Raw genomic sequence first — 26,749 nt, forward strand, 5'->3', positions numbered from 1 at the left:
GACTGCAGCGTTTCTCGTGAGATCCCATGCTTCCACTTATCTCTGAGGCCTGTCATGATTGAGTTTCGTGAATTAAACGTGAGATCCGGCGGAAGGCGGTTGCAGAAGCTTGAACTGAAGTGTTCAAGATGGTACAATTCGTTGGTCTGCTGTGTCTAAATCTAGTGATGAATTTGCTCCAGGCGATGCTACCGATTGATCCAAAGTGAGGAAAGCGGAAAACGGAAGAGGCAAAACTTCCGTGCGAGCAACCCTGTTGCTGTTGCACTATCTCATCAGCAGCAGTATCTGCGTCATCTGTTGTAATAACTATCACACCGTAAACATTCTTCGCCCTCAGAAGCGACCAAGGGAAAATGCTACCAGAGGTGTGGTGAAAGACGGAAATGAGAAGAAGGAAAGCAGAGCAAACAACAAAAGCAGACACGACGGCATCTATCTCCTATCCTCATGCTACCTCCAACGCCAAAGTTCGTAATACCCCAACGAAATTCAAGGACTCGTTATCAATTCTAGTGTGCTGAAAGCCGTGGGTTATGTAACTCCATGGCGCGTCCATCGTTTCAGTGGAACTGAGTGAAGTCGAACAAATTCGAGTTGAATTCCTTGAAGTCGAGTTCCTGATCCTCGCCCACATGAGTGGGGCCAGTAGCTGTGACATGGTGATTGGCATGGTGATTGGCATCTTCATGTAGGTGATGTTCACATTGAAAGCCACCGTTGAATCCACCATTGACGACATCACCGAAGCCATCGCTCAAAGCCCGAAAAACGGGCTCATTGAGTGATGAAGTGCCCGGGGATAGATTCGTCGTCGCAGTGCTGCCAAACGGGGTTGCGGCACCAGCTTCCTGACCATTGAGGCCGTCGAGATAGCTGCCCAGGTTGACCGGGATCGGGATGGCATATGTCGTATAGCCATTCTCGGTTCGCATCGGGTACATGATCTCGGAGCCGGATATCAAAGAGACGCCACCACTGACGCTCGCAGGCACCTTGAAAAGATAGTATGCCATGGGAGGGAGACCCTCGACAAATATTCGTGCTTCGTTTGGGGGCTCGTCATGCTTCCAGGCTTCGATCGCCTGCCTATACAGGCCGTTGCCCTCATTGAGATGCTGAGCCTGCCATTCCTGATTGGTTTGTTCTACTTGGTTATGCTGGCTCGAATACTGCGTCAGGGGAAATGGCTGCTGCTGGAGCTGGGCGTCATTCTGGGCATCGTGTTGGGCCAGACTGAACTGTTGAACGTGGTGAAACAGCAATTCTCCAGCCTGTTGCTGAGGATTGGGGATGTTGTGAATCCGGTGATTCGACTGCGCTTCGTCGTTGTGGACATAGTGACCCGACTGAGCAGGAGCCTGGTAAGGAGACTGATGGTGGCCCTGGACAGAAGGAACCTGAGAGGACTCTCCATTCTATCCGATGTCAGTGAACGCGGAAGAAGTGTTGGATCAAAATTTACCTTTCTGGGAGCCTCATTGATATTCAAGAACCCCTCGTCATCGTGTTCATTCACCATGGCATCATCAGCCTCGCCATCATCCGATTCTACCTCGCCTTCTGCGTTGGTCACCAACTCCTAGTTGTCGCCTCGCTGGCAGGGTTGGAGAAACGGCTCATCGAAGCCGACGGGTCTGATAGCATCCTCATTCTCGGCGGTCGGCGCATTGGTATAGCCGCGGATGTTCTGATCTCTCTCCAAGCTCTTGGCCTGGCTGGGGAGAGGCGGAACACAGTAGCCCATCTTGAGAAGTCGCTTGCGCTCTCGGGCAAGGAATTGGGTGAATGCCGTTGGTGTAACTCCGGTGAAGCACTGGGGAATGACATCATCCCAGGGCATCTTGCCGTGCTCTTTGGCACAGATATACTGCACCCAAAGGAGTGTCACAAGCAAGGGTTCTTCCTCTGTTCCTACAATCAATCGCCATGAACACTATTCCGATAAAAAGGATTCTACTTACTCCTCCACTGGATGAGGGCCCGGTTTTTTGGGCGAGTGGTGATCTTGACACCCTTCTTAGGGACTTTCTGTTCTTTGGCAGAGGTGTTCTTTCTCGCCGTGGTATTCTTTCGGACTTTGGCATCCTGTTTCGCTCTCGGGATATCAAGGAGCTTGCCCATGGACTTCTTGGAAGGCGCCATTGTGACAGCTGAAAGCGGATTTTGTTAGTACGGAATGCTATCACTGAGTTCTGCGCAAACGACAGAATGCCGGTTTCCAAGCAACAAAAGAAGCCAAAGATGGGTTCATACAGACAAGAGAATGGTGAACCGCAAATCATCAGACGAAAGCAATCTATCTTAAATAGAACGCAGTCTTTGTGTAACGGAAGGTTAGGGGGAGAAGCAACGTGAAGAAGGAGGGTCAAACCAAAGGAGGGATGAGGCATGACTTACCACGGTGATGTCAAGTAAATGAGTGAGGAGTGAAGAGTTTTGATGGGCGATGCGTGAGTCTGAATCGTCTGAATATATGCACGAGGTGTTGAGGAGCACTTCTCGTAGTGGTCGTGATCGAGATGAATACGGAAGGGATCTATAGCGTTTGGTGTCTTGTGGTAGGCAATTGAAGATAGACGCTGTAATGGACGCGGAAAAGGAGAGAAGTCAGAATAGGAGACTTTGAATGGGTGTGGGTGAAAGAAAGAAGAGTAAGCTGGGAGGCGGTCAGAGTCGCGAGGGTATTGACACAGAAGGGCGGTTGGGGCCCGTGGGTGGGCAGGTCGGCATCGACCCCACTTGAGGTGGCTCTTCCGACAAGGTGTGAAGGCGTCTGCCTCGAGCAGAAGCAGAAGACGCGTTGGGAGTGTTTGGGTTGCCGAAGGTGAGGGAAGCGAACGCGTTTGGGAGACTCGGTCACGGTCTGCCAGGCAACCCGGTAGTCAGGCAGTTTTAACAGATTTGGGAATGCCCTCAGGCGCTGCCAGGTGGCGGTGTCACTTCTGATGGTTCCTATACGGTAAAGAGTATCATTCGTATTGATATGCCCCTAAGGTGCGCAAGAAGAACGACTGTGATGTTTCTAGTCATGCCCATGAGATGACAGACATCATCTTCTTCTCACGAGACTGGTCAGGTATGACAGCAATTCCGGCAGGCAAGAAACAGATGCTAATTTGATACTTTGTGTTGTTTTGAGTGAGGTAATCGACTCACGGTGAGACTTTTGCATCTGAATGATCCCATCGGCTGGAGCAACAAAAGGTCAAATTGAGCACAATCTTGATTTCACGAAGGAACAAGTTACTCAATGCGAAACGAATTATTAATCTCGTGGTACGTACGAGTCAAACTACCAGTGATCTACAAAACCAATTTCCTCCCATCATGCCTTCCATCTTTCCAAAGCTTGGTGATCGGATGTGTTGTGTACGTCTCAGAGGGGGAGTGCTGGCCACAAAGTCGGACAGCTGAATGTTGAAGCCTTGTCATGAGCTTCATTACTTGGAACCTGCCTCCTTCTTCGATTGTCCTCTTCCAGTGATGACCCGCAAGAATCTTCTGAATCTCGACTTCGTGGGCTGCGTGTTCATGTGCAAGGTCTGGGCATATTCTTGTCCTGATGCACGGACTGCAGAAACGACTGCCTGGTTGCTTCCGCCAAAGAGCTCTCCACCAACCGCTTGGCACTGTTGGCCCTGTGTAGCAGTAGCGTATCCAGGTGGCTGGTCGAATTGGGCCTGCTGTTGCGTGAATAGTTTCTTCTGATGAGGCGTGGCTGACAGATGCTCCCTGACAGCGGCTTGAACTGCTGCTGCAACCATGGTTGGGATGTTGGATGTGAGTCGCTGTAGATCTGTGTTGACGATGTTCAATGCTTGGTTGATCATCGTGACGGATCCATTGAATGTGTTACCCTGAGCCGCCAGAATTGTATTGAGCGTGTTCAACTGCATGCCCATTGCATCCGTAGAAGTGCCGACAGCGTCATTGAGGGCCGATAAGACAGAGCTGAGTGTACTGAGTTGGGCTGCCATGGCTCCGTCAAAGCCATCAAGCTGATTATCGAAACGACTCATGTTGCCCTCCATGCGAGTTGCATTCATGCGCAGAGGGTTGGCGACGTCAAGAAGAGTGCGCTCCGCAATCTGCATGAACTCCTCGGCGATGGCGTCCAAGTCGTCTTGGGTGGGGTTGTTGATGCCCTTGCGCTGAAGTGCCGCCTGTGTAATCTCTAACATGCGCGCTTCCTTGTTGATTGAGCTCATCCAGTTTTGAACTCGGTGATCCACCTCTTGGAAGTTGGCTGGAGCTCCCTGCATCTCATCGCGAGTCTTGATGCGACGAGCAATGTCGACCTTGATGACGTTGTACTGCTGGGGAGGAGGATGGATGGCAGGGTCACCCCGTGCATCTCGGAGACGCTGAAGATGTTGGTAGTCCTCGACTGTGGTCTGAGGGTCATTGATGGTGGAGGTCGTAAGAGGGAACTCTCCGGTTTTTCGTGCTTGGATAAGTTCATCGCGCATCGCCTGCACTTGGCTTGGGGCGTATGGAGTGTTGCCCACCAAGACATAGTTGGCGAAGCTTGGCGTCACGACAAAATGGGCCTGAGCAAGACCGGAAGACTTCTCTGTGTCTTCGTTCTCAGTGGTCGGAAACGACACCTCTGTGTCAGTAGGGGAGTCGGGCGAAGAGAACAAGCTGTTGGTATTGCTCGAAGTGTTGGATCGGGGCGACGAGGCGCCAGACGAGAGCTCCCAGTGAGTGCCCATGTTGGCACGAGGGGAGAGCGGAGAGGTAGACATTGCAGCGCGATGAATTGATGTCGTAATTGCAATCCCGCGATGGAGGATGAAGAGTTTGATGACTCCGTCTGCTGGGGCGATTAGTTATTTGTCCAAACCTCGCGACCTGAGGTGAGAAGAAAGAAAAAGAGGCGAAAGAGGCCGCGGCCGACAAAATACTCACCGGTTGGTCCAGAAGCTGGAGATGTAGAAAGGAAGAAATACTTCTTCTTCGACGGAAGCGAGATGCTTTGCTTGTCGTTTGATGGATTGCACGAAAATTGATTTCGTCAATCGTTCGTCTGGTAGAGGGGACGGTTGCCGCGATGAAGAAGGGAAGAAGAAAAAGACAACTTCGCTGAGTTGTGGGAGGGGGAAGAAATCAAATTTGCGTCTATGGCCCATGCAGAGGAAAGCCGGAAAATTTTGGGGGCAGTAGTTTGTGTGCTCTCGGCTGAGCTGGCCGAAAAAGGTTGCCTTGGTGAGGTGAGGGAAGGAGGCGAGGTGGGAAGAAGATGGGAGGAAGGTGCGATGAGAAGGTGAGGTGTGGATGGGGCACTCTGGTTGGCTGCAGGGTCTCCAGACTGAGAGGTTAGGCAGAACGTCCCCGGGTGTAAGTGAGCATGAGATGCTCCAGTTGGCCTCAGGTTTCTCCGAGAGTGCGTGAGATGTTTTCTGAGATTGAAATTGGGAAGGAAGGAGGGAAGTGCAGAGGGAAGTGCACCTGCCTGATGTATGCTTACCTGTCTAGGTTGCCTTTGTGACCACCCGAGGATGCTGGAAGCCAACACGCTCGTATCCTTGGTGACTTATCACGTTACCATAGATATCTTGCGTCCAGAAGATTCAATTGTCAATGCGAGGTTTCTCTGTGCTCTCGAATTTAAGATGCAGACCATGTGAAATGAAGTTGGCTGGCATCGGTGGAAGATAGTTGATGCCCCAAAGGTAAACGAATTCATCGGGACGTAAATGAGCAGGAGTCACCGGCTTGGAATAACTGGTATTGTTTGAACTTATCACATGAGATTTCGATATCAATCACTCACAACATTCCCGCCGCGCGCGGAGCAGCAGCACCGTCTGAAGGCCAGAAGACCCGGGACGGCAAACAAGGCATGTGATGAAGCAAATTGGGTAGCATCATGGACCCTCATGACAGACTTACGTCATATCCTATGCGATTCAACTGGCGCAGGATACGACAAGCAATCGCTGTGGTGTCAGGCAGGCACGGAATTCCACGAGGAGGCTATCCTTACAAATGAAGTAAGGGTGTCGTTGAAATTGAGCCCCAAATGCTCCGGAAGAAGTGGGATGACCCCTGCCGACCGTTGCCGAGACAGTTCCACTTTCCCAATCAGGCAGCGCCATGGCGGAACCTTCAACGGCGCGCACCATTCTCGGGTCTCACGAAGCCTGTATGATGATCATTGCATTGCGAAAGAAGTGAACGTCACTCGTTCTATTTCTTGAGTCTCTAATTCACCCTAACCATTACCACTCCTATGTATGAGCCATCTCTGCGAGCGCATGTTGGTGAGCCATGACGGCAACATCGTCCCTGTAAAGAGCCAATCTCCATTCCTATTCAGAATTTGTTAGAAAAGTCTTGGAAGAACTAACTAAAAACTACTCACATATCCCGGCTAACTGTGCTGCTTCTAGCTCCCCATGTATCGCGCACGTATCTGGCCATGCGTAGACTGGCATTTCCGGTAGGAATCCCCAGCCCTGATAGCAAGCTGGCATGTTGCTAAATCTCGGCATGCTCGTCGGCCTTGGCACCATCTGTGTGAAACCCTCGGTATTAGTATCGCTCGAAACGGACGCGGAAGAAGGACTTCGAGATCCGCCGCAATCGTGAATCGGGCAATCGCTCGTCTTCTCCACAACGTAGAGAAGTTGCAAGTCATCATCGTCATCGCCATCGCGGCCTCGGGGGATGTCGTTGTACGAACCGTTGGTTGAGTCAGTGCCAGAGGCCTCGGGGTCGTCCTTGACCTTGAACTGAGGCAGATCCTCAGCATCGTCCTCGTCATTGTAAGACGAGACAGCCGGGTGGTTAGCCAGCTTAACGCGCTTCGTCTCCTTAGTAGGAGTCTCAGTAGGGGTGCGCTTGCCCTTCGACTTCGGCGTAGCCTTGCCCGGGGTCTTGGGGCTGGCGCTGCTGCCACCAGGAGGTGCAGCACTGCCTATGGGGCCAGCCTTGGACAAGTCGCTAGTCTTCATGCCATGAGGCTTGAGGATGCGCTCGAAACGCTTGGCACTGGACGGCATGCCAGGTCAGCTTGTTCCTGTCGAAAACTTGACGAGGAGCGTGGGAAGAAAATTGACTTACGCAGCGGCCTTGGACGCGATGTTGCAATCGGTAGCAACCGCCTGGAAATCGATCTGTTCTTGTTAGATGATTTGAGTCTCTAGATGTAATCAAGTGATATGGCACTTACCTTTCCACCGGAAGAATGCTTGATGCAGTGAACCAGGAAGGTCACCTGGCCCTCAGCATCGGTTCCGACAGAAGCCATCTTGAGTTGAGTATGGGTATTGTTGGGGGAAGTTAAGTATGAGTAGTCTTAAATGAAGATGAATTCCGAAAGCAAAGCCCAAGAGCTGGAAGGTTGAGGGGTTGTTGTGAAGAAGAGTTGGGTTAGTGAGAAGTTCTGGTGAGAGGCTGGCTCAAATAGTCAAGCTTGGTCTCTGATGGGCTGGATTGGCAAGAACCCAGGAGATGAGGCGGGTACAAGTGATTCAAGATGTGGACAGGTTAGGCAGGTGCTTGAAGGCTCTTATCAAATATGGCGGGAGCAGTCCGGACCTCAGTGGGTAGTCAAGACGAAAGACGATGGCAGTCTGGATGAAAGGCGAGAACAGTCTGGACGAAAGGCAAGACACTTGACGACACTTCAATGATCAGGTGATAAGGCGAGAGCTACTCAGACAAGAGGCAGGAACAACTAGTTCAGAATCTGGCTGATCAGGCAGTTGACTAAAGGAACTTCACTGTGCTAGCGGGAGAACTTTGGATACACATTTGAATATTAGACCATATGGTGAGATCTATCTACCTGAGACAAGAGGCACTCACAGGTGGTTCAAATCATGAATGAGGCAGATCAGTCAAGTGGCTGAAGGGTCGTATCAATAATGGAGAGGATGCTCTAATCGAAAAGAAGACCAGACGAAATAGCGAGAGCTACCTAATCAGACAAGAAGCAAGACTATGCGGTTCAAAAGGTGACAAGAGGCAAGGCAGTTGGTCAAAGAGATTAAAACAAATGGCGAGCAAAGTCTGGACGAAAAGAAAACCAACCGACAACACAATGATCAGACATTATTCAGACAAGGCGAGAGCCACAGAAAGAACGGGAATAACAATCTAGATCTCGAGACGATTCCAAGAGATAGCTATATGAACCAGACCCTGCTTGATGGACTATTCCTTGACCTAAAGACAATTTTCAGACCCAGAAAAATCAGGCTGAGCTTCAAGAAATCAAGAAATGAAGGGCAAATAGGTAGGCTTCACGATGACATTATGGTTTCGAAAAGGATACGGCTTATGAGACGAGTTAGAATTGAGTTGCTCAAGCTAGCATATCCTGCTATCACCCAACCCCAATCCAGATATTCCCCACGCTAAGACCATATGCAGAGAGTTCGCCGGCTTCGTATCCCTTTTCTGCTGAGCACTGACTGAAACACAGCGTTCAGTCACAGCGGGGACATTCAGTCGGAGTCGCTATCCGGGTTATTGAGCTCTGCCTTGGCAGCAGCTTCGCCATCGGTGTCGGACTCGAGCTTGCCCGAGATGTCCTCGTCAACGTCAGAGCCGGAAGACTCGTTCTTCTTGGCGGTCTATTAATGGTCAGCATCGGTACTTAATGGAGGAAATATTATGAAGGTTGAAGAGAAAGAAAATTCCGGGGAATGAATTACAAAAAAACATATCATACGACTCACCTTCTTCTTGCGCTGGGCGATGCCCTTCTTCTTGACGGGCGTCTTCTTCACTCCGACAGGCTTCTTAGCAGGGCTGCCACCGCTGGAGCCATCGGTGGCGGACCAGCCATGTTTCTTGGAGATGGTACGAAGGCGGTCTCTGGCACTCTTGCCATTGGCCAAGCCCATGATACCGGCGACGTTTTCATAGTCGATGTCAGGGCGCGTGTTCATGCTGTCAAAGACAGCCTTGACGAACCTGGCCTCGGTTTCCGTGAGGATGGGGACGGCGGACTCGCCCTCGGTAGCAGTGGACTTCTTGGGAGGCATTATGCTAGCTCAAGTCAGTAAAAATCTTCAGTGAAGGCTTCTCAAGTATGAGATATTTGAGAGTAAAGTAGCTTACGATGGCGTCCGGTGATGTATAGGTATCGATGTGGAGAGTAATGCTGGATTTTGCAAGTTGTCTATGTGTCTGCTGAGTGACCTGGGAAAAGTGTGGGAAGAAGGAAGAAAGAAAATTTCGGCTTCAGCCTCGGTAGGAGGGGTTTTGAGTCCCCCATAGGCACCGGTCCATCAGTCGAGAAGGTGCCCTCACTCAGAGTACCCGCCTTGTGAGGCTGCTGTGCTCGTACCGGGCGGGAGCAGATCCGTCAACGTTCCGTCAAGTTAGGCTACCGAGGGAGGCTGGCGATACTGAAAACTGGAAAAGTGTGGAAAGATAGATAACAATGGAGGCGAGAAGATACAAGAAGAGCAAAGAAAACTGACAATTCTGATGGAGGGAAAGATCAATGAATGAAGGACCTCATCACAAGTGACTTCAAGGTTGTTTTGCTGAACCTATATTTTTCTTACTGACATATTGAGGCCTGAAGAGATCGGGTCAGACTCAATGGTGATGGGCAGTGGCTTTTGGGTGTTGCAGACTTACTCACCCTGAGAATCAGACCAGACATGAAGCGTGATCTCACACATGGACAGATATTACTCGAGTGGCGTATGGACTTGAACATCCCCAGAAGTCACGACGAGAAGGGTAACGGTGTTTCTGTAAACTCGAGATCGTATTGAATCCCTGGCTGGGCTATCCCCAGATTATCCTGGCCCCGTAGACATATCGCATAAGCCACGCCTAGAAGCCACCTCTCCAAAGATCTGCATTCCTGAACATCCACTCCTTCTCGGCAAATCTGGTGGTCGAGAAGTCTTCTCAGATGTCGAATACTTCTTCCTTGGTTTCGATGACAGCCTTGTCATCATCGGCCTCGTCCTCTTCCTCCTCGTCCTTGACGATCTTCTTGCCCTTGGCGGCCTTGGCGCCGACTCGTCCGGTAGGCTTCTTGACCTTGGAGGCAGAAGTCGGGGTGCTGGCAGAAGCCTGCGCGGTCTTCTTCTTGGGGGTGGCAGTGGCCTGGTCTGCCGGGGTGAACTTGCGCTTGATTTGGCCCCAGCGGGTCTGAAAGTCAAAGTGTCAGCACCTGTTGACTGCCTAAGTATTTTTTTGTCAAGGGGAACGCGAACGTACCCGAGCGACACCTCCGCTCTTGAAGCCAGCGGCAATAGCGAAGCTGTCCCAGTCAATGACAGGCTTTTCGGTCATGTGCATAAACACATGACACATGAAGTTGACATCGGAGGCGGACATCTCGGGGAGGTTCTGGTCAGCCATGGTGTTCTTCTGGAAGATTTTTGTCAGCTTGATAAGTTCACTTTGGAAGGAATAATCGGTCAGAGCATACTTTGGCAAGTTCCTAGTGTGGTGAAGGTTTCTGAAGTGCGACCCAGGTATTTTGGCTAAATTTTATTAGTATTTTGGGAAAAATGAAAAATGAAAAAAAGGAAAAAAGGCATTTTTGACTGAAGGAAGACTCACTATTATTATCTTTGTGACTTTGTGAGTGTTGCAGAAACAGGTATTTTGTGGTTATGGGCGCGTGGTTGTGGGGGGTGAAGAAGTTTTGAGGCTCATTTGCGTGTGGATGATTTTAAGTCTGGAGGGCAAGTGAATCGAAACGGAAAGAGGAAAAAGTTTTTCGTGCTGCAGTAAAAAACAGAAGGAACTAGGCAGATGGAAGGAAATATGAGTTGACCAGGCAGTGAGGCGGTCGACGGTGGTCCCGGTCTCTCATACTTAGCAATAAGGTAGATGAATATAGATTTACCCTCGATTTTGATAGAGATTCTGAATACATGATAGGCGAATAATCACAGTTCTCAAGTGAATATGAGGCTAAGGCAATCGCGTCTGTCGCTAGGTTATCAGGAGCCATTCAACATTACGGACTTGACATCTGGACTTTTGACTTTGTTCACATACGGTGGCACCTCTGAAAATCGTTTCTTCCCGAACGCCTATGATTAATATTATTCTAGGGTTATGTGACGAGGTGACATGGGATTTCAACAGCTATCGGGTGCCATGGCCCTCCTGGGTACAGCCACGGCAACCACAAAGATCGCGATGTTAATTGAGTACAAATAAACCCAAGAGACTCTCACTCTTTCCAAATGTTCAGGGGGCTGAGATTGTATGTTTGATGGGGATTCGGCACAGAATACCCCTAGTATTATGATTCCACACAGTCACAATCTCGTTGGTACAAGAATTACCTTGTGCATTTCGACCGGCAGATACTGGCAGCCACCTTCCTGCCTAATGATTGAACACATGATATGGAGAAAAGAAACCCATGCTCGAAGCAAATTTCATGGTAAACGGGGTTTGCAAGCATGTAGATGTTGGCTATGGCTCCGATGGGGTTCTACACACCCGGCCAACAAAACAGAGTCCTTGGCGAGCCGTTGGTTCACGACTTAACCCACCGAATCGGGAATACTGCTCGTTGCATCCTCCAATCAGCGATGAACAGATCGGATAATGTTTTGAGGGGCCTGGGGAAGGTGCCAGGGTGAGGGAGTCTTTTCCGACACGGTCGCAGTTCAATTTGATGCGGCACAAGACGACCCCGGCCACTAGATTCTATGTCTTTTGCCATTTTGCGATATTCGAGTCCGAAGACCTGCAACTCCCTCCAAATCATCTCGATGCAGAACCACTAAATCATGCCGAAAGAAGAAGTCTACGATCTTCATCCTCACGGTTGGGAGAACGACCCAGAAGTGGAGAGATTCAGAGTCTCTACCCTAGATTATTTGACGTGCCAAACATATAACCACTACACCGTATTCTTCCGCCTAGACGATGCCGTCAAACCAAGAGTGATCGAAGTTCTGAAAGCAGGTCTTGAGACAACGCTTGCTCAGGTCCGCCAGTTGAACGGAAGAATCGAGAAAGACCCTTGGGGCGACTACTCCTTCACCAAAAGAAAGGACTCGACCGTCCGCTTCGTCGTTCAATGGCTTGATGCCCCAGAGGATGCCGACAAGTATCCGTCCTTCGATGACATCGAGAAAGCCAACTTCAGCGCCGTGTCCCTCGGCGATCTCAGGCTCTGGGCCGTGTCACCGATGACCTACGGCGAGAGGCCCGAGGCGACTCCGGAACAAAGTCCCGTCACGGCAGGCTTCAAGGCAAACTTCGTCCGCGGCGGACTCGTCTTCAGCACGCACCACCACCATTACTCCCAAGACGTCATGGCCTGGGCCGGCTTCATCCACCAGCTGGCCGAGAATTGTTCTGCGTTTAGCAATGGCACTCCCTACCCTTCGTGGGACCCGGCCTGTAATGATGTCTCCCGCTTTCTCAAGCCCGAGCCTCCAGAGGAAGAGAAGGTTGATGGACCACCGCCGCCTGACAGACACCCAAGCCACAAAGTCGGAATCTGCCTTCTCTTCCATCTACCAAATAGTAAAGCCGCTCAGCTGAAAGGCCTTGCAAAGCCCGAGAACGATACGTGGATCTCGACTTACGACGCCTTTTCTGCCTTCATGTGGCGGCACATGACACGTCTTCGAGCCCCGGTATTCAAGACTCCGCCAGACTCAAAGCTCTTCTGGTGCGAGACCATCGACATGCGTCGACGTCTGCACAGCCCAAAGGTGCCCGCTCGCACTCAGCAAAACGTCATGTACGTGGCCATGTCTACGACGGCACCCGTGGAACAACCCACGGTATCGGAGCTCATCTCAGACTGGCCCTTCTGGCGGGTAGCTCGGTATGTGCGACAACTGACGGGCAGCGTGACGCAAGAAAGTCTCGACGAAACGCTTAAGATGGTGGCGACGATCCGCGTGAAGTCGAGTCTCAACTCAAGAATCGATTCGCATCCGCCCATGTCGACCATTGTGGTAGACCACCGTGACGCCAATATTCCTTCGGCAGACTTTGGCTTCGGGAAGCCTGCGACTTATCGGTACCTAATGGGTCGAATCTCTGAGGGAGGCGTGCTTGTCTACCCGCCTCGGGATCCGAGGCCTGAGTCAGATGAGGGTCCGGAGATTGCCATCATGTACGAGAAGGAACTGGCTCAGGCGCTCATCGAGGACTCTGAGTGGAACAAGTTCTTCGAATACAGGGGCGTTGATGCCGAGCATACCGAGGTGTAGATATGGCAGATACCTAAGAAATGCGATGTTCAGCTTCTTTTTTCTTCCTCGTCTGTGTGGATTGTTTGAACCATCATCACTTTTCAAGCTGTTGATTCGGCATTCTCGATGACGAATATCAAGTTGTGCAACACCAAACCCTTTTCCCAGTTAATGCTCCCTGTTGCCATAGTTCACGACTCCTAAGTATCCTTTGAGCCTGTTTGACACCTAAGTGACGTCTGAACTATGTCGCGCAGCCCAGTACTTAAGTACCTGGTATGTCCAAATCGAGGTAAGTACAGCTAATTCTGATACTGGGATGATCTTAAGGAAACCAGTATCTCGCCGGAGAGGTGCCAAGGAACACCAGTGATGCTTTCTTATACCAGACACGGCTCCCACGTGAACAGATGGGTGCTGACACACTCGCAATTTCAGCTTAGGAATCGGCGCCTCCACTCTGACATGGCGGCATCGGTTCCCGATGGTCTCCACAACGGAGCGGGACGCATCTCACCAAGCAAAGCCACCGCCTTATCAAATACCAACATGGTACTTAGCTAAGCCGCCAACGTCTGCCCCGTCTTCCTATGGCCAAGTAGGCAGGACGTCATATTCTGAAGCTCTGCGTTGGCGGGGCTGGGGAAATGAGGTTCTGCAGCTCGTCTATCTTACTCAATGCTTTGCTAACCTTGCTTGCACTGCGTGAGGTAAGGTAGATTCTTCTCGGTCACATCGAATTTGTCGAGCTTAGTCAAGCCCACGCATCAACTTCCCCCCCAGCAATGAGATCTCGGATGAAAGGCCAATTCCATGATGGAGACCGGATTTACAGAGAAGAACGGCACTGGTAACCTTTCTCCGCAATCACAATATGCGGGTGTGGGTCGCACCGAGCGGAGTTCCACCTCGAAGCAACCCAGGACCGCTCGGTAAGCGTGAACCACCCAATGACAAACATCGCAAACTACCGAAGAGGCTTGATGGGTTCGCTGTGGCATTGGATGAACCAGGGGAGCTTACTAACGTCCAACGTCTTGGTTACCGAATGCTTGCCAAAAGCCATACGCCTTTTCCCCATCGTCAACTTCAGCATGTTTCCTAATGGGGAAATTTCCCATCAAGGAGGGACGGGCAAGGCTTTGACGATGCCCTGCATCTTCCATGTCGACTATTCGGAATTGTTCCTTATGCTTGTGGGATTCGGATCTATTGGAAACCCCACCTGTCGATAACGTGCTTGGCTTGGTCATTGACAACCACGCATTCGTCCACGATGCTGGCTCAACGGAGTCTACTCCGAAATGAGGGACTTTGGCCACTGATGTTACTGTCACTAGAGGGCGTTTTTGCTTCCGCTGTACATCGTTAGAATTCTGTATAAGAAGAGAGAAGGGCCTTGCCTCTGATCATCGCTTTTTCTTCCATCCTCATCCAGCAGACAAATCAAGAACAGTCTCCTTCATCTCAAAGACTCGAACAACTCTCCAAAGGTCCATACCTCAAGACATCCTCTCTCACGATGAAGTTCTCCATGACTGTCGCCGTCTCGGCGCTCTTCTCCGCCGTCGCCAATGCTGATGGTAAGCTTCCCACCCAATGGCTTCATCTCAAGTCTCCTTGGATACAGCACAGCTCTACTAACACGAGCCAAAGCCGTCCCCTGGGAGAGGCTCAACAAAAACGACTCGATGCTGCTCGTCGTCGACATGCAGGAGGGTCTCTTCAACCTCGCCCGCGACTTCGATCCCACCCTCTACCGCAACTCGATGCTCGCTCACTCCTCCCTGGCCAAGGTCTTTGACCTCCCCGTCGTGCTGACCACCTCCGCCGAGACCGGTACGAGTCCATCAACCCCTCTTATTGCTCACAGATTTCTGACAAACAAAATCAACAGGTCCCAACGGTCCCCTACCCCAGGAGATCCTCGACATGCACCCCACCGCGCCCCTGATCAAGCGCAACGGCGAGGTCGACGCCTGGGACAACTCCGACTTCCGCGACGCCGTCCGCGCCGCCAACAAGTCGCAAATCATCCTTGCGGGCATCACCACGGACGTCTGCACCACCTTCCTCGCCCTCTCCCTCCGCGCCGAGGGCTACTCCGTCTGGGCCAACGTCGAGGCCTCGGGCACCACCACCGAGCTCATCCGCGACGTCTCCAACGACCGCATGGCCGCCGCCGGCGTCCAGGTCGTCTCCCTGTTCTCCATCTCCCTCGACCTCATGCGCGACTGGCGCAACACCCCCGGCGCCCTCGAGCTCTTCTCCTGGCTCGACACCTACTACCCCGCCTACGGATACATTGCCCGCGGCCACCGCGCTGCCGTCAACAACGGTTCCGTTTCTGCGGCTCAGGAGACTCTGCCTTTGTAAGACAGAAGCGGAGTAAAAAGTTGGGTGTTCTCTGGGTTGAGAATGGGAGGATGGTATGATTCCCGAAAATAATGACTATGGAAAATCCTAGGTGGTCCCAGGACGCTCGACATGGCTCCATGTACTTCATCTTCTTGTCTCTCATTGATGAGCCTCCGCGGCTATTATAGAGATTGGCATCTTTCTGGTGTCTTTGTTTCGCAACATTTCAGAATGGACTCAAAATGGACATGATAGAGAACTTTTGACTGATCTTGTCTCCTACATGGTAGGAAAAAGTGAGAAAAAGCCGCCCGCTCTTGTTCTTGAAGCCGATCGTGGAATAGCAAGACATACGGAAACCGCCCATCGCATACCATAACTTGTGGTGAACTGACTCAGTCTTATACCAACGGACCGTTTGCAGATCATCCAAAGTAGCCCAGTCCCCCGACTTCCCATATCCCGAATAGGCAAGTCGCGGGCCACCCGGCGCCGAACACACGGGCCAACACGGGGCCGACTTAGTGGATACCCGCGCCGGGGCCAGATGCAGAACGCAACGTCTTCTTCCGGGGTGTGATGAGTGGGAACCTCGACGCGGCCCGATGAAGCGGTCTACAGGGAGGGCTGTATGAGTGATCAGCGGTGAGCTGCGTGCGGTTCATGTAGGTTTGACAACCGCCGCGGATGCCGGCGGGGAGTTCCCACGCGAGAGTGCTAGGATTAGAGACTGTATGCGGATGAAGCAGCACCGTTAGGTTTCTCAGTATGTGGGTTGTTGCTTTTGACGGATACGGAGGGGGACGGATGGGAAGATCTCGATGGTTGGCATGTATGCCTCATAAGGGCTGTTCACAGGAGTCTCTGGATTCCGGCTTCACTTTCAGCTCAGGGGTAAATGGCGTTTGCGGATATTGTGCCTGGCCGCCATACATGCCTCAGAGCGCCTTCCATATCAAACTTACGGCACGATCAGGTACGGCCTCAAGGTAACACATCAAGTAACACGAAGACTTTCATCAGTTGCGAGAAACATCGGACGCCGAAGGCCAATCCACATCAAGGCAAGGTTTTTCTTTCCAGGCGGTGGACAGAAGGAATGGCGGTGGCCACTCCCGCATCATGCCAACGTTCGTCCCAAGAGCAAATGACTTTGAGTGTGGTCGATGCGTAACGCCCTCAACGGTGCCCCATACCTATCCCCATACCTTGTAGACAACACGTCACTCATCGTAGCACAAAAGGGCGGATAGCAAAAACAGAAGCAAAGAGGAGCAGTGCCCGACGAAGGGTTCCGTTCCCCTGACGATCTGGCGTACTCGATCGGAGACAACGCAGTGGTGCGTCTGCCAGTTGGCGGCCGTGACAGGGGTTTATTGTCGCAAACAGGACCCCCAAGGGCCCAAAATGTCCAGACTCTGAGATCGTTTGGAATGGAGCTGTCTTGTTCTCGCCTTGCTTTTTGTTGTCTAAGGTAAGTCAGGTTTGTCTTGGGTGATTATTCTGCCCCCTGGCGGATGTGGGCAATGAGACAGCTGGTGGAGAGCCCGAGAGACAGTTCATTCTCCGATGCCAAGGATCCTCAGACATATACGCAGTATGAGACGCATCGGTCATTTTTTGGACATTTGTATCCGTAATATTGTCATTTGTTCTCAAAATCATTTTGTGATTATATCGAGAGCGGTGAACACGGGTGCCGTATGCAGCTGAGTTGAAGAGGTAAGCATCGATGGATGGATAGAGGGGTGGCAGAACCCAAACCTGAACTCGACAGGGGTGTTTAGTTTCTTTCTGAAGGGATGCGGTTTCAGCTTGCGATGCTTCTGGGCGTTTGCTGTAGCTTTTCCTTTGATTCTCTTTGCCCTTTTTCTTTTTCTTCCCTTCGGGATGCAAGCTGCACGATCGTGGGCGAATCGGGGAGGCACCCAAACCACCCCCCGCCCCTCAACCTTCAGCTTGGGTTGGCACTGGACGTCTGTCACGGTGTCACGGCGGTACGGGTTACACCACACCACACACGGCAGAGACACACCGCATACCTTATTTCGGATTCCCCATGCCTGCGTAGCCGGTAGCGCACGTAAGGCGAAGTACATGTATCTGGATATCCCTCCTGCAACCCTAACGCGGAGGAGCGGGATGGGGTGGCAGCTGTGGGTTGTGGTGTGTGCATTACGGCGCTCATGGCGGCTCGCTATCGGATTTGATGCAGCGGGACATGGGAAAGCGGGCAGCAGACCGGGGGTGGTAGGTAGAAAGAGAGGTGAAGCCCTGAGAGGGTGCCGGCGCATGCAGCGATAATCAAGAAATCTGCGTTTGGCTTGCATGAGTGCGCATGAGGAAGGGAAATCGCGGTGTGCAAGATGCAGAGTAAGTCTGCGACCGACGGAAACCTTCTTCTTTTCGCATCCACCGCATCACCGATAATTTCCCATGGGTGAGTCACAGACTGATGAAGGGAAGAGAGATGTGATTGCGACGCGCACGCAACAAACGGGATGAGACGAGTAGAATACACGGTTTGATATCCAAACGGTGATGGTGAACTGGATTGGCCATCACATTATCCAATACAGAACTGACCCAACAAACGACGAGCATCACGAAACTTGAGCGATGCGCCAGACGGTGATTGGAGCGCGGCCCCTCGCACGCGCCCGACCAGTCAGGTCCCGAGCGCCGGCCATGGGACACGGTCACCCAGACACTTTGCTTGTGTTGCACACCAGTATTTGAACCTTGCGAGTGCTATTGGCATTCGTCAACTGTGATGAAGTGTGATGTGACGGCGACGCGCCCGACTGAATTCAACGTCGCGTTCCAGAGATGTTGATTATGATCAACTTGTATTGTCATCTGCACTTTGACCGTGGGGGAGGGGTTATTAGTGGTAATAGGTGATAGTGGGATGAGTATCGCGAATCGCGGCGAAGTCATTTTCGATGATTCTCTCATTACGATGCTCTGTGACTGTCTTGATGGGTGGATGCGATTTTCGGAGCAAAGGCCGTCGAGAATAAGGCGGTATCTCGACATGACGCCGAGGGGTGTGCTGTGTGCGATGCCCACGTTGCTTAGATTGGGCTCCAAAGTGATTGGTATCTTCACCTCATCATACCTTAACTATGAGCTGACCAAATAGTTGTCGTGTAAGGCGGTTGTGAGGGGAGGGGTAAGATAGAGGTGCTCGTCACTCCGGAGCCCGGCTCCGGAGGGGTAGACAACCTACGTAGTAAGGCCTGGAACACACGATATCTCAGGATCGCCCATCTCCCGACAGCGGACCAAAGCGTCTAGATTACGGTATTACCGCTACAGACACCGCTCAGTGCCCAGTGACCGCTGCCACCTGAAGCACGCAACTGCGTGGCAGCGTGGTAGGCAAGGCAGAAGCAGGCTGGACACCTGCGAGATGCTGCCCGCTGCTGCTCGGCGGCCATGGCCGGCACCCAGACCCAGGCCCGTGGGGTTTCGTCCTGTGGGTGTATGCTTTTGTTTTTCTGCACCTCTTGATTTTTCTGTAAATTCTGTAATCTCGCAAGCGTTGGGATCGACGAGACACTGCGGTCGCGCAGAGATTCCCCGAGTTGCCCCGGGTGGGTTCCAGGACTTTCGAGTCTCCCAAGACCGCTCCAGGCCCTGTTCACTTTGTCAGTTGTCATATTTCTTGCAGATACTGCAGGTTCTTTTCTTTCTTGTCTCTCTTATTCAAATTTGGATGCTATTCCTGCCCGATCAATCTCCCCCTTTGCGTTGCCCTGCAGCACACGCCACACCCCTCAAGACCCAAAGAGAGGTCCCAAGGCATGCAGTATTTCGACCCTGATGGGTGTTTGGCATATGGCGGTGACGATGATGTAACTTGTAGGTGGAAGAAAGGGCCTAGGCTTTGGGAGGGGCGGGGGGCCTGCAAGCCGCAGCCGCCGTTGGGAGAAGAAATCATGAATAGCAAGAAAAAAACAGGCGTATGCAGCCACAAAAGCAAGCTCTGACGAACGACTCTTCCGACCAAGATTTTTCTTGCAAGAATTGCCAATATTGGGCTGTTCGATACGAGGGGGCTTTACCGCCTCCGGGCTTCGGTGGCAGAATACATACATACCTACGTAAGGCAGGTTGGCGGTAAGGTAAGGTATGAGAGGAGGGGTGGTGGTCAACAAACGCATCACATCACCCAACAACAACACACAACCACCAAAAACACCAAACCCCCACGCTCATTCTCCCCACCGCCGTCTCGTCGGTGAAGGAAACAGTCAGTGAACAACGAAACCCCCACCAGCTCAGCCAGCGCTCTCGCTCAAAGACGTCGCGAACGAATAGGTCGCCCACGCGCGGGCTTGGTATGTATCCGTATCTTATCGTAGTCAGTGGTCCAACGGAACCCCCCTCGCCCGGACGGACCTCTGCTTGGGGCGCCGGGGCTTACGGGGGGATTCGCATCGCGAAAGAACAGACGTTTGCTGTTCAATCCTCTGTGCCTCTTTACACTACCACCCCCAAACACACCCAGATATCAAAAATAAACGTAAGGGCGTTTGTTGCGCTTGCGGACGGAAAGGCACGGGATCCTCGAGCGCAAAATCCGTGCAGAGGATCTTCAGAGCTCAGCCCAGCTCACCCCCTCTCTATCTTTCCCCTCCGCTATCAGGAGGGGGAAAGACGGAAGAGGCGTCGCTGGCTTTTCTTCGTTTGTTTGAAGTGTAGGCGTGGTGGTGCCACCGCCATCCATCCATTCTAAGGTGTTCCAGCGACAAAGGTTTGAAAATAGCAATGCCAACAGGATGACAGCATACGAGAAGCTTCATCCGTGATGGGAGTGTCACCGTACACTTACAGATACGAAGCTGCGCGGTGAGATAAGCCCGGTCCGTATCGGTGCCGGACGCCGGTGGTACCTAAAACCCCACGCGCACCACTCACCGTAAATGTCTTGCTCGGGCATGGATGTCGGATGGCATCTCGTATCTTATCTCGGAAAGGCCCGAGAGCTGCCAGAGCTGCGATAAGAGGTGCGGTAACGGCGGATAAAGTGATCTCGACGTTTTGCTAGCGGTCGATCCGTTTAGACTGAACTGAACCTGCCGTTTCGGGCAAATTTACTACGACCCTACGACTCTGCGACCCCTCAACGGCCACGTTTTGTCCGGGAAGTTTGACAACACGGTTTACCGGGGGGCCATCCGTCAATCGTGCATGCGCTTCCTGCTGGTGCTTGCGCAGGCGGAGAAAGAAAACGGCGGATACGGATACTCTCTTTTTGAGTTTCCCGCCTTGAGGTCTTGGCAACTGAAGAATGCGGATGAACCGTTCCGTCCAATGCTCAAGCTCTTTGGGGAGGGGTTTCTTACGGATACGGGTTCCATCCAGGCTTGGGTCTGGAGACTCGTAGATAGACACCGCGGTCCAGTTCTTTTCTTCCTCTCGCTTGTGCTTGTGCTTGCAGCAGATCACTGGGCTCCTCCAAAACGCCAAACGGAACCCGTCCCGAAACCATTGATCGGACGGCAGAGGGGTCTCCGAGAGCGAAACGAAGGAGCCCAAACGATGGATGTGCAACTTTGGTTGGATCGAGGAAACACAAAATGTTTGCTCTGTCGGCTTGTCTTGCACCTTTCGTCTCTGATTGTTCTTTGTTCCCACTCATTGCTGGGCTGAGATATAGGTCACCCCCGAGGAACAGGTATCTGTTGGCCTGTAAGGTAGGCAAAGAAAGGAAAACAACACAGCTGAACCCGGTTCGTCTTTGAGCTGTATCCAGAGGCGGGGTTGATGTCACACAGGAAGTTGCAGACGGCGTCAGAGTTGGTCGCCGGGTTTACGTTCAGCCAACCAACCAAACCAACAGGAATAGCGACGTTTGATACCGATTGGGGAATCCTGCCCGGTGTGTGTCGGTGTAACGGAACTACACAACTTGTGTGTGGCTTGAACGCCTCGGGTTTCAGACCCGGGCAACCAACAGCCATCAACCAATCCGCGGTCCCGGTTTTCCCCAGGTTTGGCCATCCTTTGAAGTCAGGATTTTGCGCGCTCTCTGAATGGCGTACACTAGTCAGTCTCCCGAAAAAGAACGTCAGTTCCCTTGGGGCCAGTGCTTCAGGATGACGGCGGAACGACGATGGAAGCGTGGTTTAAAGCGAAAGCAAAACAAAAAAAAAAAGTTCTGTGCGGGTGGCCAATTCGCGTGGCATGCCTTGTGGGATCGCACGCCCCCACATGCTAGAATCTTGATTCTAGTGTGTAATACTGAGTCTCTATATTGCCAGAAATTGTCAACTTTGAAGATACCCACGTTTGCCGGCCGGGAAAAGAGACAAAATTGAGGGTCGTTTGATATCTCGACAAAAGAAGGAGGGGGCGTGTTGAAAATTTTGAACAGAAATTTCATCGTTGTATAAGGGTCCTGGATGATGGAACGGGAAAGGGGACGATCAAAATTGTTCATCATGTCAAAAGACTGAAGTCATAGTTGACGTCGAAGTTGCAGTTCGGGGAATAACTGATTCAGGTGTTCGCGTTGCGTCCCTGAAATTCACAAGCTTTTGGTGATGATTGCGCTTGAGAATGCCCTTTCGGACGACTTGCCCACCTCTTCCAAGGTTCTTCTGGAAAACGACAGTAAGAAAGAGGTTGTGGTTGGGTTGCGCCACACGCGATTCATGAGCCACCCGAACTCGAGAGACCCCGGAGAAAAGACCGCGATGTGAAAAGACTGAGAGACTGAGAGGTGTGTGCGTCGGAGATTCTCCGACTACCACTTTGACTTTGACCTTACGAGAAAGTAGGTGTCTCCACGACTCGAGTTTACCGAAACGACACCGAGACGAGGATTACGCGGTGCCGCGGTCTCGACGCGCAAAGCGCTTTGAGTGCCAAACCAGACGGCTGGGCTTGGGGGGAAATCAGGAGTGGAGCAGTCCCGGCATCTTCGACCACTTGGATGAATTTCTCCAAGGCGGAGAAACTCTGGCAGCACTTTAGAAGCCACATGGAAGAATTTTCCCTGCAAAGGAATTTTCTTTTCGGACCGGGGGTGTGTTGCGGAGAGAGACTCCGAGAGAGGGGGGAGGTTAGAGAGCTTTTCCTTCTGAACCGTTCATTTGTCACCAATCAAACTCGCCGTAATGCCGAAGAAGAGCCTCGGAAAAGCGGAGCATCTAGTCAAAGAAGGGCCTTCTTTTGCTTTAGCTATTGGGGTGTCTTTTTTTTGAAGCATCTAAAGCTTCGAGAAGGCGGGTGTTGAAGCTTACGACGGGGAATGATTCGGCGGGAAAAGAAGCACCGAGACCAAAAGAGAGGCGCCGAACGCAGCGGGTGAATGGATACCGCTTGTCAGAATTTTTCGCATATGGGGGTTGAGATGGGATCTTGAGAAAAGTTGAGAGGCAGGGAGAGTAGACAGGGTCTTTTTGCTAGACACTGTTGATGTCTGTCAAAAGGACCGTTGGGTAAAAGTTACCTACAAGCCTACCTAGTCCTACTCATTCTCCTTCCGCATTCTTCGAGAATTCCAACGAGACTTCATCCATTTGGTTAATGAGACTCCCTCTTCTCTCTACACTAGCAAGCAGACCTGGCAGAAAAAGCTTCCAGAGCTTCCTAAAGTGCTCCATATCTCTTCTCTTCCCAAATTTCCCCTCTTCCTAAAGTCAAGCCAAGAGTAATCCCGCCGCTGATAACCCGCGAGACCCTCTTTTTCCCATGTGGACTTTTCATCTGGCAGAATTTTGCACCGAAGAGCTCCAGTCTCCATGATTGCTGACTCCACCGCCCATGAGGAGTCCATGACAAAACAGGCAAGTGTGTAAAGACCGGAAAAGGTCTAGAGCCCTCTCCAGACCCCGGGAGCGATCGTCCCGTCGTCGGTGTCGGTGGGGAACTGAGGGAAGAGAAGAGGAGTGGGAGAGATTTGACACGTTGGGATTCGCCGGGGCATCCCGTTTGGCTCCCGAAATTTGCCAATCACCTTTTTCCGTTATGACTCCAAGAGCTCCGCTTCAGACTCTCCAAGGCCCCAATCTAAGGGCAAGGGGGGGAGTGGTGTTTGGATAAATGGTGAAGCCCCCCGTCAAACCGCAAGAACGAGGTCCAGGCGCCGGGAACCCATCCCGGTGCAGGGACCCTTCCATCAGGACTCCACCGTTCCCAGGTTTTGGCTGATTGCCAATGCCAAGCTCTCTGGTACTCTGCCACTCTGCCACGCTTTTCCACTGGAGTTTGCTTGGGTCCAGGAACCCAAGGAGCGGGGACTGGGAGAGGAGGAGCCGAGAAAAGACAAGAGGAGCAAACCCACCCGTCCAGGCTATGGCTCTCCTCTTTAGCCCGTTGGATGAAGGATCGTTGCAGAGTCTTCTCGCTGGAACCCGAGCCGACGGGTAAAGGGGGGCGTCTACGGATGTTGTCCGCGCCGCCGTTCAATACTGTCCTTTTTCTCTTTGCTGCTCTGGGATGATCGGAATTGGGAGACGAGAGAGCCGCGCCGCCACCTCGACATTGCGGGACCGCGGTGTGCACAATTCCGCAATCGCGGCAAGGGATTTTCCAAGGGTCCTGTTCCTCGCGGCCGTAAAGACGGACTATGTTGATCTAGAGTTCTAAACGGAATGCATCGGGCCCCAGTTTATTACTGAGAAAGGTAAGCAGCTTTGCCTATCTGGGTGTGGATTATCCCAACCAATCGTATCGTCTCCATTCAAATAAGTTGGGACAAGAGTTACCCCGCGACTAACGGAGCTGGTCCGCTGGTCTTATCTGCATTGCAGCGAGCGTAATCGCACGCAATGCGGGGAGGGTCCTGTCTTGTCCTTCTCTCCCGACCTCACCCGCATTATAAGCAGCCCTATCACTTATGTCGGGAGTAGCTTTCACGATAACCGGCAACAAAGCCTAGCATGACTTGGATTGAGCTCTTCAACGAGAATCCGCGGATTGCGGAGCCGCAAGCGCAAGGAGGGTAATCATGTCCGGTTTCGCAGAGGGATGCAAGCCATTTCGGAGCCTTTCTTGGAATGACCGGCTCCCTTCCAGATGGTCGGCGTCCTCGCCTCCGCGGGTTATCACTGAGGGGGTGTCGAGACATCAGTCTTGGGGTCGGTCTCGATGAGATCAGATCAGATCATGAAGAATTCAAATTGTCGATTATTCTGACTCTGTCCCTTTGACGACATCGTACGCAGATTGTCTTTCGATGAGAAGATCCCAAAAGGTGTGGCTGAAACCGTTAAGAAAAATGCAGTAAAGATCTCTCAAGATCTTCCCCTTCACGCCATAATCTGCGTTTCCCCCATCTTGCCAATCTCAGGTGTCAAATCTCAAGATCAACCCCTCGTGATGCCGACAAAGCAAGTGACTCACTCAATCCCCCGAGGTCATGAACATGACAATTACGAACATCTATAGGGATCCGACTATCTTGCATCTTGTCTACACCCCTCCCCCTCCTCATCCCCAAAACTCCTCCGCACTCCGGGGCCGAGTCCGAAAGATTCCGTCCCCCGGTGGTGAGGAAGTGGACCATCTTGTGTCTTACCCGACTCTCCGCATCTCACCCGTAGGGCCGCAGGAAGTTAGGAGCATATACCGTCATCGAGCCAAGGCATTGCAATCTATACAGCTTGAACTCAAACCCCAGACTTTACTGCTGCTGCTCCCTCCTCCTTCCAAGTTTCCCCGGAGCCTCGGTATGCCGCGTCTACAGCGCGTCACAGTCGTTCCTTGGCTTCCCGAAAAAGAGCGAAAAGGAACCGAACGTCACTGAACTCTACGTATACCGGTCGAAGAAAACATCCCGCGGCACAGCAATACCCCAAATCCCAACCTTCAAAGCAAAACCGGAAAGTTGGTTCCTCGGCTTCCTCAAAGCCAAGGTAAGAACCTCCCGAGAAGCGGTAGCTAGTTCGAGGCCTTCAGCTACACTCTCTATTCAACCCCCCCGCTGATCCAAACCCCCGGATCTCCGATCCATCCCGATCCTTCGTCAAACTCCATCCATCAAAGTGTCCGTAGTCGAAGAAAGAAACCTGCCTGTGCCTGTTCGTATTAGCGGCATCCAGTTCCTCCAAGCACCACCGAGCAGATACTCCGTACGCAAATAGGGTCAAAGCCAAGCGCCTCCCCGCAAGGGTCCTTGTGAACCTTTTGCCGCGGTCGGTGTCGGTGTCGGTGGTCGAAAGGCCGCCTGCTAAAGACAGCGAGTGCCGAGGCTTGTGGCTTTTCTGTTCATGGGGAACCGACGCCACAATCGAGGCCGCCTGCTTGCTAAGCCACAGACAGACACCCCCAGAAAACCTTACCTAAGCCTCGGATACACTTACGGGGTAGACGCGCACGCCACAACACACGCGCTCGCCCCGTATCCAAACACAGCTCACCCAAAACGGTCCAAAGACCCGAAGATTGCAATGGAGACACGCAATCCAGACATCGATCTCGGTAGAATTTACAGCCCTCTTCCCTTTCCCTGTGTCCCCCCCATAGCAAAACACCCAAGAATAGAGATGACTTTTGGGTCTCCTCACTCTGGAACCTCCCTCTGGCCCGGGTCCTTGGGAAATTCGTAATGCGCCGAACAGAGTCCCCAGGGCCTGGAACCAATATCTGGGGTGGAATCAAGTGAGGCTGTGTCTTTCGGACGGAGCAAACGGCATGACGGGGTCTGTGTCTTCCAACCAAATCCCTCTTGCCAAGTTGCCAGCAGCGCATATCCCAGGGCTTACAAGTTCCATACCCGCAAAAGTTCAAGTGAATAGTCCACCCGCCGGGAATTCTCAACGGGAATTGTTGCTTGGAACTCGAGACTTTAAATGATTACCTAAGGCAAAGGGTACTGACAGGGGTGCATCTCCCGACGGTTCCCGACCGTTTTTGTGAGGGCCTCCTGTTGTCATCGATATTGCCAGCCAGACTTGACAGTGTAGGGCAGTCACAAGCCGCAACACCGTCGGCTCTGCCTCCGTCTCTCCCCCAACCAGGCCGAAACCCCCCCCAACACACTTTTGGCTGGCGGGTTGGCACAATACCGGTACTGCTCGCAAAGTTCCGAAAAGCCAGCGAGACAATACGATATTAATGACGACATGATTTTTGTGGCTAGAACAACCTCAAGTCCACAACACACAACAAAACTCACAAAAGCAGAGAGAGAACAAAAACAGGGTAATCCTTCAGCCCCCGGCCGACCGGTCAGCACCATCCACTCTACCAGTCCCAGTTTCCATTTCCAG

General features: G+C 52.1%; 9 protein-coding genes across 9 annotated transcripts; 4 read left to right on the forward strand and 5 right to left on the reverse strand.

Annotated features, from left to right (window-relative positions):
• Window positions 1–563: 563 nt before the first annotated feature.
• On the reverse strand, window positions 564–2,145 carry CPAR01_15583 (uncharacterized protein; the record flags this gene model as incomplete). Its single annotated transcript, XM_060499831.1, has 4 exons — window positions 564–1,418; window positions 1,466–1,579; window positions 1,634–1,914; window positions 1,965–2,145. The coding sequence occupies 4 exons, from the start codon at window positions 2,143–2,145 to the stop codon at window positions 564–566; spliced, it is 1,431 nt and encodes a 476-aa protein (XP_060341407.1).
• Window positions 2,146–3,443: 1,298 nt separating this feature from the next.
• On the reverse strand, window positions 3,444–4,751 carry CPAR01_15584 (uncharacterized protein; the record flags this gene model as incomplete). The annotated part of the gene is made up of 1 exon (XM_060499832.1): window positions 3,444–4,751. One exon carries the CDS (start codon window positions 4,749–4,751, stop codon window positions 3,444–3,446), a length of 1,308 nt encoding a protein of 435 aa, XP_060341408.1.
• A 1,611-nt stretch (window positions 4,752–6,362) lies between these two features.
• CPAR01_15585 (uncharacterized protein) lies at window positions 6,363–7,258 on the reverse strand (the record flags this gene model as incomplete). The annotated part of the gene is made up of 3 exons (XM_060499833.1): window positions 6,363–6,999; window positions 7,072–7,124; window positions 7,181–7,258. 3 exons carry the CDS (start codon window positions 7,256–7,258, stop codon window positions 6,363–6,365), a joined length of 768 nt encoding a protein of 255 aa, XP_060341409.1.
• A 1,201-nt stretch (window positions 7,259–8,459) lies between these two features.
• On the reverse strand, window positions 8,460–9,002 carry CPAR01_15586 (uncharacterized protein; the record flags this gene model as incomplete). The annotated part of the gene is made up of 2 exons (XM_060499834.1): window positions 8,460–8,588; window positions 8,694–9,002. The coding sequence occupies 2 exons, from the start codon at window positions 9,000–9,002 to the stop codon at window positions 8,460–8,462; spliced, it is 438 nt and encodes a 145-aa protein (XP_060341410.1).
• An 883-nt stretch (window positions 9,003–9,885) lies between these two features.
• Window positions 9,886–10,344, reverse strand: CPAR01_15587 (uncharacterized protein; the record flags this gene model as incomplete). The annotated part of the gene is made up of 2 exons (XM_060499835.1): window positions 9,886–10,131; window positions 10,201–10,344. 2 exons carry the CDS (start codon window positions 10,342–10,344, stop codon window positions 9,886–9,888), a joined length of 390 nt encoding a protein of 129 aa, XP_060341411.1.
• Window positions 10,345–11,244: 900 nt separating this feature from the next.
• CPAR01_15588 (uncharacterized protein) lies at window positions 11,245–11,493 on the forward strand (the record flags this gene model as incomplete). Its single annotated transcript, XM_060499836.1, has 1 exon — window positions 11,245–11,493. One exon carries the CDS (start codon window positions 11,245–11,247, stop codon window positions 11,491–11,493), a length of 249 nt encoding a protein of 82 aa, XP_060341412.1.
• Window positions 11,494–11,738: 245 nt separating this feature from the next.
• CPAR01_15589 (uncharacterized protein) lies at window positions 11,739–13,181 on the forward strand (the record flags this gene model as incomplete). The annotated part of the gene is made up of 1 exon (XM_060499837.1): window positions 11,739–13,181. One exon carries the CDS (start codon window positions 11,739–11,741, stop codon window positions 13,179–13,181), a length of 1,443 nt encoding a protein of 480 aa, XP_060341413.1.
• Window positions 13,182–14,685: 1,504 nt separating this feature from the next.
• On the forward strand, window positions 14,686–15,539 carry CPAR01_15590 (isochorismatase; the record flags this gene model as incomplete). Its single annotated transcript, XM_060499838.1, has 3 exons — window positions 14,686–14,746; window positions 14,820–15,002; window positions 15,061–15,539. The coding sequence occupies 3 exons, from the start codon at window positions 14,686–14,688 to the stop codon at window positions 15,537–15,539; spliced, it is 723 nt and encodes a 240-aa protein (XP_060341414.1).
• Window positions 15,540–18,936: 3,397 nt separating this feature from the next.
• Window positions 18,937–19,350, forward strand: CPAR01_15591 (uncharacterized protein; the record flags this gene model as incomplete). Its single annotated transcript, XM_060499839.1, has 1 exon — window positions 18,937–19,350. The coding sequence occupies one exon, from the start codon at window positions 18,937–18,939 to the stop codon at window positions 19,348–19,350; it is 414 nt and encodes a 137-aa protein (XP_060341415.1).
• Between the last annotated feature and the right edge of the window lie 7,399 nt (window positions 19,351–26,749).

Source organism: Colletotrichum paranaense, assembly GCF_030867605.1.
Source record: "Colletotrichum paranaense strain IMI 384185 chromosome Unknown Scaffold_20.1, whole genome shotgun sequence".
Lineage (NCBI taxonomy): Eukaryota > Fungi > Ascomycota > Sordariomycetes > Glomerellales > Glomerellaceae > Colletotrichum > Colletotrichum paranaense.